The sequence below is a fragment of the Fusarium subglutinans genome (assembly GCF_013396075.1).
Source record: "Fusarium subglutinans strain NRRL 66333 chromosome Unknown NRRL66333_c0000307, whole genome shotgun sequence".
In the NCBI taxonomy this organism is placed as follows: Eukaryota; Fungi; Ascomycota; class Sordariomycetes; order Hypocreales; family Nectriaceae; genus Fusarium; species Fusarium subglutinans.
Genome location: NW_023502370.1, coordinates 1 through 13,169, shown reverse-complemented (window position 1 = coordinate 13,169; position 13,169 = coordinate 1). Strand labels below are relative to the sequence as shown.

The following is a 13,169-nucleotide window of genomic DNA, read 5'->3' as shown; positions in this document are numbered from 1 at the left end:
TCAATATAATAAGCCATCAGTAGAAAACCCCAGACTCAATCAGACTCATAAAAAGTCTGTCAATTAAGCAAGACTTATCATATAGTGAGAGTTCCTTGCTTTGGTCTACTCACAAAGCACTCTCACTGACCGAGTGAAGCCATACCAACTCAACCACATTATGCTCAAGCTGCTCCCACGCCTTACAATCACTCGTCTATACAACACTGCATTTACACCTCGCTTCTCCAGTACAATGTCCAGCAACAATCAGCAAACGCAGACAAGGTCTAGCGAAGCTAAGGACACCAACAAGACACCACTTCCTCTTCCAGCCCCAGAGGATGCCGCCGCAGACCAGGGTGGTGGCGTGACGTCTCTTCGGGTGGGCGAATCTCTTAAGCTCGACGCCATGGGTCCGCTCGTTGTAAACACGGATGGAACTATGGGTAGGATTGGAAACTGGGCGGGTATGACTGAGCATGAGAGGGCGCAGACGTTGAGATTGTTGGGAAAGAGGAACAAGGAGAGGATGGATGTTCTCAAGGCTAAGAAAGCGGAAGAGGAGCAAAAGTCAGACACAAATGCTGAGAAATGAAGGTGATTTAATGCTACGAAGAATGATCGAAGCCATCGGATGTTCGGATAATGCGATAAAGGTACTGGAAATTAGATGCAATGGATGATATTACGACTCATCTCACAGACACAAACAGAATAGACTTTTTGAACGTGTGTTGAACTTTAAGAAACTAGGTAGGAAACGATGTATCGTATACCCGTTGATATCATTGCAAAACAAAAAGCCCTCCCAGTTTGTCCTGTCATCCGAACACAGGGACTGGTCTCTATCAGTTGCCTTCAAACAACCATGGATATCCATCATATCGTCATCCATCAAACGTCACCTCACGAAACCTCGCGATATTTTAGGTTGTGCACCATACCAGGCAGCCTTGATGGCTAGCCTCGGTGCCCCATCATCATGCTCCATGTATCCCAGAAATTGTTGAAAAGATCAGAATTAAACGCCACATTGTCTTCCCCAAATGCTCCGAGCCAGAACGCCGCCCGTCTTTGTCACCGTACTGTCTTCCCCAACGCTATATGTCGCATCACCTCGTCTCCTCCTTGACGGCGGACTTAGCTTTTGACTCGGGCTTGTCGGTAGATTTGGACGCGGCAAACTCCTTCCATAATGTGACAATCTCGTCGTTGCCTTCGTTCTTTTCAACAAGGAGGTTCTTGAGCCACTTGTTCTCCATCTCAAGCTGTTGGACTTTGCTTTCCAGGACGGAGACCTTCTCGGACATCTCCTTTGCGGACTTCTCAAGGGCCTGCTCGCGCTGCTTCTTCTTGATGCGGAAGCGGGCACTAGCAGCAGTGTTGCGTCTTCGCTTGTCCTCCTCGGCAGCATGACGAGAGGCTTCCTCAAAGTTGAGGCTTCCGCGGCCGGCACCAGGGCCACTCTCAGAGCCATGCTTCTCGGTTGAAGGCTGAGGAGTAGCTTGCTGGTTGTAATGGGAGGCTTGTTGCTGTTGCTGGACGGGCTGGTAGCCCGCGGGGGCGTTAGGCTGCATAGATGGGAAGTTCTGGGCACCATCCGCGAAGCCATTCAAAGGAGTGGACGGGTAAGTGCTGGTAAAGTCAGGGAAGCTAAAATCGCCTGCCATCGTAATGTGGTCAGTTGATGTCGATAAGAGTCAAGTATCATGACGAAGACGAGAAGAAGATAGTAGACATTGAGAGTTGAAGAGTAACAGATAGTCTTGCATAGGCCCTTGAGGCTTGGGGAAGCAGGCTTTCCCAACTTGGGAAGTGGTTGTGAGGTGCAGGGGTGTAAGTCGATGTCGTGATCAGTGCCGGCAAATCACGAGATATTGCACCATAGACACCACCGTCCTCCAGCCACTGATATCGAGCTGGAGACCCCAGGCGGGCCACACTCAAGTAGACTTGCGTCGGAGGACAACTCGTCCCCAATGGCAGAAAGGCGTGATGCACATCGGGAGCAGGGCTCCCAACGGAAGGTGGGGGTAGTAAGGTTAATGGCCAGTAAAGCAGTAGAGACGCTGTTCATTGCCGCTTTCAGGGTCAGGGTGTATGAGGCCAGGATTTTGACTATCCGCTTGGACAGTGGCCATACTTTTGGAGGAGAGAAGGGAAAAAGCATGAGCGACAACAAGAATGAAGCAAGACGGATATCAGCTCATCTGTGCCATCTTTGCAGGTGAAATTGATGAACAAAATCTCTGCTTTGTGACGAAACCAATGCTCCCGTCTTGACTCGATCTTTGTCTCATTTTCCATGCTTCCAACTGCTCTCTTCAACCTGATGCGGCCATAGGGAAACAAATTCCATACTGCAGAGATAGCAAAAACTCACCCTGAATGAAATCAAAGCTGCTGGGGTTGATATCACCGACAACGGAGGGAGCCGGGGTCATTCCATCAGAAGGCGAGGTGCTTTGAGCAGCCTCGATATCAACCTTCAGAGGTTGAGCCTGATAGTCGGTGGTCTGATTCGTCTCAAAGTCGAAGAACTGAGTATTGGTAAAAAGAGCGAGATCCTCCTCCATGTTGAAAGGCTCCTCGTGAGCAGTCTCCTGACGGTTGATGGCGTTGAGGTCGCGAAGATACTGCGACACGTTGGGGCCGCGACGACCGTTGAAGTTTGACATTTCGGTGGTTTAATCGAGGTCAATAACTCTTTCTTTCAATGTTTTCTCCAATGACAATATGAATTCCTCGCCGTCCCTTCAATCGATGGTCGACGGTTTTGCGTTCGGTTACAGTTCCGAAAGCGGCTCAGCGAGAATGAGCGGGGTTTTGTATGGACAAATTTGCAGAGGCCAAAGACAGTCACAGCCACAATCACAAGTCGAGGGCTGTCGAAGTCGGCGATGTACTTGGACGGTCGTCGGTGGTGTTGTCGTCGAAATCCAGTATCGAAATTAACAGTGAATGTTCTCCGAGGTTGATTCTGGGGGGATTTGAGAGGAGGAAGTGGAGGAAGAAAGAACAGGCAGTCAAGTCGGTTTTCTCAAAGTGGATGCTATGGAAGGTAACTTGCGAGTTGAGGCCGATTGCCGCCGAAGCCACTACCTAACGGAGTGGGTAGTGAGCTGAGAGCAGTCACTGGACAATTCGTGGGACAGGTAGTGGCAGAGTGGGTGGCATCCCCTAGAGGTTTAGTGGGTTGTAATGGATGGGAACCAGGGCAGCATTTTTGGCGATGAGATTGAAGTGAGCCTAGAACATGGGTCTCTTGGGCGAATGGCACAACAGTCTTTGAATGTCGCAATACTCATCTCAGGATGATTTATCCTATTCTTTGTTGTTGCTGTCTGCTTCATTGTGGAACTCTATTCAGAACCCAATTCATTGCCGTTTTGCAACTCAATCAATAACCCTCAACTGGTATTCGGACATGATCGATAGGCTCATAGTGCAGAATCTGATTACCAAGCTTCCCCGAGCAAGTATGACCTAGAGACCGTCGGCTTGCTTAACAATCACGCAGATGATGGTTCCAGCCGTCATGGATTTCCCCTCTCACCCCCCACGCCAACCACCAACCAGAGAGCTACACCAGCCCTCAAGTGTTACAGGGGGACGGCTACCTCAAGCGACGACAGTTCAGGCTGTTAATGGTGATGAAAGTAATACGGAATTTCTGTACAGGACATAAGGAGTCAATACGAATATCTGTTGAAGTTGATAAACTGTTAAGCAACCCATCACTTCCAGCACCGCACTTGGCAATATTCTTTTGTGTGAACAGTACATAATTTACTCTACCCTCTGGACACAAAAACATCAGCCACGGTGGGAACTCAACTCCCCGCCCCCTGTCGTTCATCTGCAGATTTTCTCGCTTTCATCTGAAAACGTGGGTTGTCCTTATTCCTTGTGGTCCCTTCTCCGCTTCGAAAGCGAGGCGTCCTTGTCAAAACGCCAATCTCTCAATCCCAATGAGTGATTATTTCACAAATTATCACACCAGCGTGGGTTGGCTTGCTCTCCTTTACCTCAAAAGGGATGAACTGCGACAAAGAGACACTCCACTCGTGCGTCTTTGGCGTTGGTGTCACAGCCGACAGGGAGCGCCAGGGAACGTGGAAATACGATCAGCCAAGCCACCACAGCGTTTCTGCTGCTCTATAGGTGGCGATTCCGGACAGGCTCGGGGAGTTCGTTCGGCTCTTTGGCTCAGTCGAATAACTCAACTAACCGTATCGCCCCAAGTCTGTTGTTTTGGTTTTCGCTAATAACTCTAGTTTCTTGCGCTGAGCCGAATAATCGGTGAACGGTTTTCACACACAAAGGACATTTCTTTTTTAAAATTCGGCAGTTGAGCCTCGGAATCAAAGGAAACCAACTCAACTTACTGGAAAGATGTTCATCTGCTCATAACCCAGCATTCCAAAGATCAGAAGCAAAATAACGGCACTGTTCTGTACATACAAGTTCCCCCCCCACTTTGTATACATGGTTGATTAACGGTCTTGGTCACACTCATGCATTGTGATAGTCCCAGACAGGCTGACAGGTTCTCGTCTTTATTTGGTGGGTGGCATATGATCCAGCCTCAGGGGTCCCTCGTGCGCTTTTGCGGCTGCAAGTTGGAACCGAGTGGAGGTCATCCCTTGCTTGCGCGTGGGCAAAGTCAATCATGATCCAACCGTGAACCTCTTGGTTCAGGTATGTAGCTTCTTGTTGGTCGGTGCGATTCCTTTGAGTTGAGCCGATGTTGAGTCTCAGGATCCGGACATTTCCCGAACTCCCCGTCAAAATTGGAGCCCCAGGAACGAAATGGATCTCTTGTGGAAATCCTTCTCATTCAATCTCCAAAGAGAAAGTGTCCCCGGTTTGAATAACGACTCGCTTGTCTGCGGCCCCAGGTCACTAGAAGAAAATTATGACACATATTATTGAGGCTCTGGAGACAGGCCTACTACGGGCTTACTGCCTCTCCACTACACTTCGGAGTTGGTGTTCCTTGTGAGGCATCGCTTGTATTACACTGCATGATCCTTGATGCGTTTGTTCCTTCAATCCTTAGCCCGTCATGAAAAATCTGCCGGACAGATCTGCAGGATCATGTCGAAACGTCATAACTCCTGCCCCTCGACTACGTGGGGGCGTTTGTGAAGCCAATCCAGAGAGAGTTCTGAACAGACAGAGAAAATCAATTCCCAGCGCGGCCCGCGGTTGTCGTCAATGATTTGCCCCATTACATCGAGGTCAAGATGAGTTATGACCTCCAACGGTAAATTCCATCAGGGCTAATTGGACCTTCTAGTGTGTAGTTAGCCCGTCATCGGAACCAAACCTGGGAAAGATGGAACCCTTGGTACATAGTGGAACCGCGGTTATGTGGTTCTGACAAGAAGACATGAGGCACTGGAAACTCTGAACCAATCAACTAGCTTCTCCGAGTCGGCTCACGATCATGTCCGAGTCGACCCATCGTTAGAGACGAGTCGCTGGTTTCAACTTCTTATGAAAGGAAAATTTCCTCCCGAAGAAAAGCGGTAAATCTGAAGCTGTTCAAGCATATTGAGCATCTTACATACTAATCCAGACAGACACGATGCGAATCCCCAAGCCCGTAGTTCAAGTTGTAGGAAGATAGATATTTTACATCACGTGAAATCACACGTGATCGGATTCCAAGATGTTCTATCCGAGACCCATTTCTAGTCCGTGCATTCAACAGCGCTTGGTTGGATTGGTTTGAGACGCGACTCCAAAGCGAATATCGCGTCTTATCGAAGCGTTCAAGCATTGTTTATCGACATCATCTGCCTAAAGAGCCAATTGGTCAACCCAACCCAGTTAGACGATAATCGAGGGGGCAAGGTTTGCGGTTTTCCTCAGCGCATGCCTTATTCAACATCTCAAATGGCCACTGTGACTTTACCATTGTAAACACAAACATCCAAACAAACAACAATGGCCCGCTACTCTATCCCAACAAAGTCCAGGCTTCCGTCATCATTACGAGTTGATGCATCTAATCCTGCTGTTGTGAAGAGCCTCAATAGGCTCTCACGAGAGTCTCTTATTTCCCTGGCACTAGACTGGCTTGACGATGAGAGTCTCCCGAATTCTATTCCTTACATTGAGAGGAGGGATGAAGACGACGATGAAGAAAATGACGGTCTTTATCCTCCCTGTCAAAGTATTGACGAATTACAACAACTGTATTTCGATATGCAGCATCAAAAAGGGTCAAAAAGAGATGTTGTCAGCCGTATTGTTGAGGGCGATTGGAGACTTGGCCTGACATTATATCAACTAGCCATGGCTGATATGGCCTATTTCGAACAGAACCCAACATCTCAAAAATGGTCAGCCTATCAAATTCTGCCTCTGAAACAGCCTTCACAAGATGCCGGTGAGGACCAGGTCCTCAGAGTCGACCAAGAAAGCTTGACAATACCTCGCTTTCATCCATCAACCTTTCTCCAGAACCTTCAAACCCATGTGCTCCCTGACGTCAAGGCACATTATCACTTTCACCGACCTACAGCCATACCCGTTCTGCTACTGCGCATTTTCGTCATAGATTCGCCCTACAACACGGACTTTGCTCTTTCAAGTCGTAATCCAAGTGGCACAGCAACAAATTTCGACTCTTCAAGGACAGTGTACATTGCGTTCCCCGATGGATCACCTGCTTTGTACATTACGAAGTCGCAAGCTACAGGCAACACTGGCTCAGGAGAGTCTAAGAGTTTACATAGCTTAATCGTGGATGGGGTACCCAAGGCTCTCTCACGCCCACGTGAGCGGTACACTCTCAAATCAGGAAACCTTCAAAGCAAGAACTTGGATGCACTTCTAGAAAAGAAGGGATCCGGACGCACAAACTCCGCAGGGGGTGGCTGGAGCATCTATTCCAATGAGGCCACAAAGATATCTCCATTGGACACCGTTATTCCAACTCCACCACTGTCTCGAGAATCATCGTCCTCAAGTCTCAGTCTCAAGCGAGGAGTGTCATTCACTGAATCTGAGCAAGTTGCAAAGAAATCGAAATTGGTTGCCAAGGCTCGGTTCGGCGATTCAGGTCTCGTCACTGATGGTAAAGGAGTAGAGAAGGTTGACATCGTCATACAGGATCCGTTTCCTTCTGCAACTGAAGATACTGGTGATACGGAAGAGAATGAAGATAGTGCCACGACAGGGAGCAAGAATCGACGAAAGAGTAAGATTACAGCCGTTATTCGAGAAGCGAATATCACCGCAGAAGAGAACGACGATACCATCTCCTCAGATCGATGGACACCAACTATCAAAGTTACGTTTACTGGAACACATGTATGGGCTGGCGTACGGCAACTTGTAGAGGCTGGCATAATAGATGGAGAGCGGATGCCGGGGTGGATGACAGGAGAAGAGGGAGTAACAACGGGACTTGTGAGGCATGGAAGAATACGTGGATACAAGGGCTCATGGCTGTGAAACAAATGTTGGATCTATAACGGCGCATGGTCTATGTTTTTCTCCTCTATTTGATACCCCCATGACAGCATGACTGCTCAGCCAATTCTTAGCTCTCTTCGAGTCCGAAAACCGTCACTGTGTTCTTCCATGCAGCTTCACAGACTTCCTCGATACTAACTCCCTTGATACCTGCGATGATCTTGGCAACACGCTCGATATTACAAGGTTCATTGCGCCCCTTCACCATGGCTCCCTCTTCCCACTTCTCCTTCTTGACAGTCTTGTATCGTTCCGGGACCTCGGGCTCTTTCTTCTGGTTCTTCTTCGACTGCTTTTGCGGTTTTTGCGTAGACTCAGCGGCAGCGGCAGTCCCATTCTGTTGGTTCTCGACATTGGACGTCTCTTTCTTCTCGATCAGATACTTGTAGCCCTCGTGGCTTGGTCGCACCTCACACCATGGTCCATCCGTCTCAATCATAAGACGGTCCAGGTGAACTTGCTTGACAACAGCGCAGTTCTCTGCGGTCTTGAAGCTACATCCATTGATACCGATGTATAGACCCAAGTCCATCAACTCGCGCATCTCCTCAGCTGTGCCAGTGAAACTATGCACTACGCCGCCCTTCGTCAACTTCTCCAGCTTCTCACCAAAGGCCTCCTTCAGAAGCCGAACAAAGTCATCGTGGGCGGCGCGAGAGTGGAGGAACAAGGGGAGCTGAGGAGATATCGACGCAGCAACCTGGAGCTGAGCTGCGAAGGAATGGAGCTGGATGCTCTTCGAGCAGTAATGAAGTCGATCATAGTCAAGCCCAAACTCACCCATAGCCACAAGGCTCTTCTGGCCTGATGCTTGGGCCTCTGTCACCAAAGAAGTCAAGTCTCTGATGAGTTTACCAGTCTTTGTTGGGCAAGGGGGGTGCTCTTCCGAGACCGGAGCTGAAGGATCGGGATCACACGGTGTTGTGTGCTCAGACTCGTGAGTAGGACCCGCTTCACTGAAGACTGAGCTGCTACAGGGATGAATGCCTGCAGTCCCGAAGATAGTTCCGACTGTGGGTGATGTGAGTCTTGTTATCAGATTGATAAGCAGGGGTGAGACTCACCGTAATCTCTGGCAAGGGTGAGGGCATCTCGAGAGTTGCCAAGGTCTGAGCCGGTCACTATAAGTTTTGTACAACCAACTTCACGGGCTCTTCCGATAATAGCATCGAGATCATCGGGATGTCGCTCTTTGCCGTGGTATTTGCCTCGGAAGATGGGATCGGTCAAATTGATACCGATCTACTGGTAACGCTAAGTGTTAACGGGATCTGATATCGGATACGGAGTATATATCGGGCGATTAACATACATCGATATATCTAGGTTTGTAACTGGAGCCTTCAACGGGCTGAGGCGTTGGTGAAGAGGCCATGTTGCGGAAATGCGTGGCTTGAAATCCGAGACTTGGTGACCTGAAACCAATTCGTGCTGAAGAATGAAAACAGTGAAAGAGAGGTCTCGATGTCATTGATCTTGACGAGCGTGAGTCACTGACTTGTTGCTGCCTCGCAACCGTAATCTCCAGCTGCCTTTTTTTAGACTCAAAATCGTAAAACGGGAAGGTAGTCTCGATTCACGATGATGATTGGCTCTCTGATCTACGTTTTCGTTCACGGTCTCATCCTCCCGTCAACCTCAGTTCAAGGTCTAAGCTCAGTTAATTCCACTGTACAGTCTCCGTATGTTCTCCTGCTTACGTAGAGCTAAAAGACAATTATTAATCTACATGGATCTCACGTGATTTCGCGCCGTTGTCTGTGCCCCACCAAGCCTATAGCAACGTTAGATGACTAGGGGACGCGAGGACGCGATGTGAGAAAAGGGAGAAAGAGCTTTGGCTCATTGCAGCCGTAAAGTGTATGAAATAGGTAATTACAAATTACAATACTTCTGTCCTTGCTAAAGTCATGCGAGTCAAGTGAATTCCTATAACTCCCTCCAATCACCAGCATAATGGAACCCTCCATAACTACCAGTCAAAGCATCAAACGGGGCGTTGCCTCAGGTTTCAGGCGGGGCTTTTTTAATGGATTGCGACGATGCCTGTCACTGTTTGTCGCGCTAAGAACTTGGCGTCGCGTCTCCGGACGCGCCTCCCTTAAAACCTTCTCGACCATCCACGCGAAATTTGCTTTTCTCATCTCCTCAACAACCAGAACAAACTACGACGAATCTTATAATAATTCTCATATTCTTTTTCACCGAAGCGTCAATACCCCTTCAGACGCTCTTCTGCCTTTTGATCTCTTCTATCAGCAGGTATAGATCCTGCTATAGCCTCAAGCCCGAACCCCCCTCCCCGCCTCATCCTCCCTCGGCCGCAATCATGTTCGTCAGAAAGAGAGGTATGTATGATTCGGCAACATAAGAAGTCATGATGACTGACTTGTTCATTAGATGGACGCCAAGAACGTGTCCAGTTCGACAAGATCACTGCTCGTGTCTCGAGACTGTGTTACGGTCTTGATATGGACCACGTTGACCCCGTTGCCATCACTCAGAAGGTTATCTCCGGTGTCTACGGAGGTGTCACTACCGTGCAATTGGACGATCTTGTAAGAGACTCACTCATCATAACTACTTCAAACACCATCTAATTGACCCCTAGGCCGCTGAGACTGCCGCGTACATGACCGTCACACACCCCGACTATGCTATTCTTGCCGCCCGCATTGCCGTCTCCAACCTTCACAAGCAGACCAAGAAGCAATGGTCCGCTGTTGTAAGCGACCTCTACCACTATGTGAACCCCAAGAACGGCCGGCCGTCACCCATGATCTCCAAAGATACTTATGAGTGCGTCATGCGACATAAGGAGGAGTTGGACTCTGCCATTGTTTATGACCGCGATTTCCAATACCAATACTTTGGCTTCAAGACTTTGGAGCGATCATACCTCCTTAAGATTGACGGTAAGATTGTCGAGCGCCCTCAGCACATGATCATGCGTGTGTCTGTTGGTATCTGGGGTGATGATATCGAGCGAGTCTTGGAGACATACAATCTCATGTCTAGCAAGTTCTTCACGCATGCTTCCCCCACGCTCTTCAATGCCGGCACCCCTCAGCCCCAATTGTCATCTTGCTTCTTGGTGGATATGAAGGACGACAGTATTGAGGGAATCTACGATACTCTCAAGACCTGTGCCATGATCTCCAAGATGGCTGGTGGTATTGGTCTAAATGTGCACCGTATTCGTGCTACTGGCTCATACATCGCCGGTACCAACGGTACATCGAATGGTGTTGTTCCTATGCTTCGTGTCTTCAACAACACTGCTCGGTATGTCGACCAGGGTGGCAACAAGCGACCCGGTGCTTTTGCCATCTACCTCGAGCCTTGGCACTCTGATGTCTTCGATTTCCTTGATCTCCGTAAGAACCACGGTAAAGAGGAGGTCCGTGCCCGTGATCTTTTCCTTGCCCTTTGGATCCCTGATCTTTTCATGAAGCGTGTTGAAAAGAACGGTGACTGGACACTGATGTGTCCCAACGAGTGCCCTGGCCTCGCCGACTGCTACGGAGAGGAGTTCGAGGCTCTGTACGAAAAGTACGAGAAGGAGGGCAAGGGTCGCAAGACCATCAAGGCTCAAAAGCTTTGGTACGCCATTCTCGAGGCCCAGACTGAGACCGGAAACCCATTCATGCTCTACAAGGATGCCTGCAACCGCAAGAGTAACCAAAAGAACCTCGGTACCATCCGAAGCTCCAACCTTTGCACTGAAATTATCGAGTACTGTGCTCCTGACGAGGTCGCTGTCTGCAACCTTGCCTCTCTGTCTCTGCCCTCCTTCATCAACTACGATGAGGCTTGTTACGACTTCAAGAAGTTGCACAAGGTCAGTCAGGTTGTTATTCGCAACCTGAACAAGATCATCGATGTGAACCACTACCCTGTCCAGGAGGCTCGCAACAGTAACATGCGCCACCGACCCATTGGTCTTGGTGTTCAAGGCCTTGCCGATGCTTTCCTTGCTCTGCGTATGCCCTTCGAGTCACCCGAGGCTCGTGAGCTCAACAAGCAGATCTTTGAGACCATTTATCACGCTGCCCTCACTGCCTCCGTGCAGCTGGCTAAGGAGGAGGGTCCCTACTCCACCTTCAAGGGTTCCCCCGCATCTGAGGGTATCCTGCAGTTTGACATGTGGAACGTCAAGCCCTCGGACCTCTGGGATTGGGAGACTCTTCGAGAGGAAGTCAAGACACACGGCATCCGTAACAGTCTGCTCCTTGCTCCTATGCCTACTGCCAGTACCTCCCAGATTCTGGGCAACAACGAGTGCTTCGAGCCCTACACCTCCAATATCTACCAACGCCGTGTTCTCGCTGGTGAGTTCCAGGTTGTCAATCCCTGGCTGCTCAAGGACCTTGTCGACATGGGTCTGTGGTCCGATGCTATGAAGAACCGCATCATTGCTGAGAATGGTTCCATTCAGAACATTCCCAACATCCCTGCCGACGTCAAGGCTCTGTACAAGACTGTCTGGGAGATCTCTCAGCGCCAGGTCGTTCAGATGGCTGCTGATCGAGGTGCCTTCATTGATCAGTCCCAGTCACTGAACATCCACATGAAGGACCCCACGATGGGCAAGATCACCAGTATGCACTTTGCAGGCTGGAAACTTGGCCTCAAGACCGGCATGTACTACCTTCGTACACAGGCTGCTGCTGCTCCTATTCAGTTCACTGTTGATCAGCAGGCTCTCAAGCTTGCCGATTCCAATTCAGCTCAGATCAAGCCTCTGAAGAAGCGTGCTCCTCCTGCTGGTTCAAGCTACCTCATGTCCTCTCCCTCAACTATGGGACGTACTGAACTTAACGGTAGCAGGACTGGCTCCCAAGACAGCGGCCTGGACGGCAATGCGGCCAAGGGCCTGAATGGTACTACGGCGGTACCTGGACGTGCACCCACCATCAAGGCTGATGTTGAGGAGGGTGACAGCCCCAAGGCTCTTCCCACTGAGCCTGCCGAGAAGGTTCAGGAAGAAGAGCTGGGTCTCAAGAAGAATCCTCAGTCTGAGGATCAAGACAAGGACAACGAGGATCGTGAGCGCGATATCTACTCGGAGGCCGTCCTGCAGTGTGAGTGACCAACGTTCCTTTGGCGTGAATTGAAGTACTAATCGTGTAACAGGCAGCATTGAGGATCCCGAGTCCTGCATTATGTGCAGCGGTTAGAAAACAGCAAGAGCTGTCTACGCACGTGTACTTATGACGATGGATGAGTTGAAAACGAAGACATGTTTTGGGAGGCATGCTACGATACAGCGAGGGAAAGGTAATTTGATGTTTGGTTATGTATGGGTATCTTGGGCGGCAATGATCCCCCTTTGGCATGCTTATACCGGAGTATATTGTTAGGTTAATGATATTGAGATCATGGAAGTCTGCTCTTGAAGCTGCAGTTGCTATTGGCTTAGGTAGTTAATGTTGATGCTTGCGCATTTGAATAATATTTCATGTTCAACATTTCGTTATGCTGTGATGCTTGCTGTAATACATGAATATGAGGCGACTGAGGCTGATGGGCGTTGAGAATAATAGTAGGTACCCGTTGGCTCGAGCCGTGAGGGGGGCCAACTAAGCAAGCTTAGTTAGGCACAAAACCTAGGACAGAAGGTCCTGATAAGATAAGATATAGAAATATAAAAATATAACTATAAAATAGTAAATAAAATAGTAAATAAAATAGTA

The 13,169-nt window shown here is 49.2% G+C and overlaps 5 protein-coding genes across 5 annotated transcripts; 3 read left to right on the top strand and 2 right to left on the bottom strand.

The window, feature by feature from the left end:
- Positions 1 to 160: 160 nt before the first annotated feature.
- Positions 161 to 577, top strand: FSUBG_13065 (uncharacterized protein; the record flags this gene model as incomplete). Its single annotated transcript, XM_036677917.1, has 1 exon — positions 161 to 577. The coding sequence occupies one exon, from the start codon at positions 161 to 163 to the stop codon at positions 575 to 577; it is 417 nt and encodes a 138-aa protein (XP_036531463.1).
- Positions 578 to 1,094: 517 nt separating this feature from the next.
- FSUBG_13064 (regulatory cys-3) lies at positions 1,095 to 2,660 on the bottom strand (the record flags this gene model as incomplete). The annotated part of the gene is made up of 2 exons (XM_036677916.1): positions 1,095 to 1,645; positions 2,366 to 2,660. The coding sequence occupies 2 exons, from the start codon at positions 2,658 to 2,660 to the stop codon at positions 1,095 to 1,097; spliced, it is 846 nt and encodes a 281-aa protein (XP_036531462.1).
- Positions 2,661 to 5,937: 3,277 nt separating this feature from the next.
- On the top strand, positions 5,938 to 7,452 carry FSUBG_13063 (trfA; the record flags this gene model as incomplete). The annotated part of the gene is made up of 1 exon (XM_036677915.1): positions 5,938 to 7,452. The coding sequence occupies one exon, from the start codon at positions 5,938 to 5,940 to the stop codon at positions 7,450 to 7,452; it is 1,515 nt and encodes a 504-aa protein (XP_036531461.1).
- Positions 7,453 to 7,540: 88 nt separating this feature from the next.
- On the bottom strand, positions 7,541 to 8,848 carry FSUBG_13062 (DNase; the record flags this gene model as incomplete). The annotated part of the gene is made up of 3 exons (XM_036677914.1): positions 7,541 to 8,484; positions 8,538 to 8,715; positions 8,786 to 8,848. 3 exons carry the CDS (start codon positions 8,846 to 8,848, stop codon positions 7,541 to 7,543), a joined length of 1,185 nt encoding a protein of 394 aa, XP_036531460.1.
- Positions 8,849 to 9,802: 954 nt separating this feature from the next.
- On the top strand, positions 9,803 to 12,653 carry FSUBG_13061 (ribonucleoside-diphosphate reductase large chain; the record flags this gene model as incomplete). Its single annotated transcript, XM_036677913.1, has 4 exons — positions 9,803 to 9,821; positions 9,874 to 10,031; positions 10,085 to 12,557; positions 12,610 to 12,653. 4 exons carry the CDS (start codon positions 9,803 to 9,805, stop codon positions 12,651 to 12,653), a joined length of 2,694 nt encoding a protein of 897 aa, XP_036531459.1.
- Between the last annotated feature and the right edge of the window lie 516 nt (positions 12,654 to 13,169).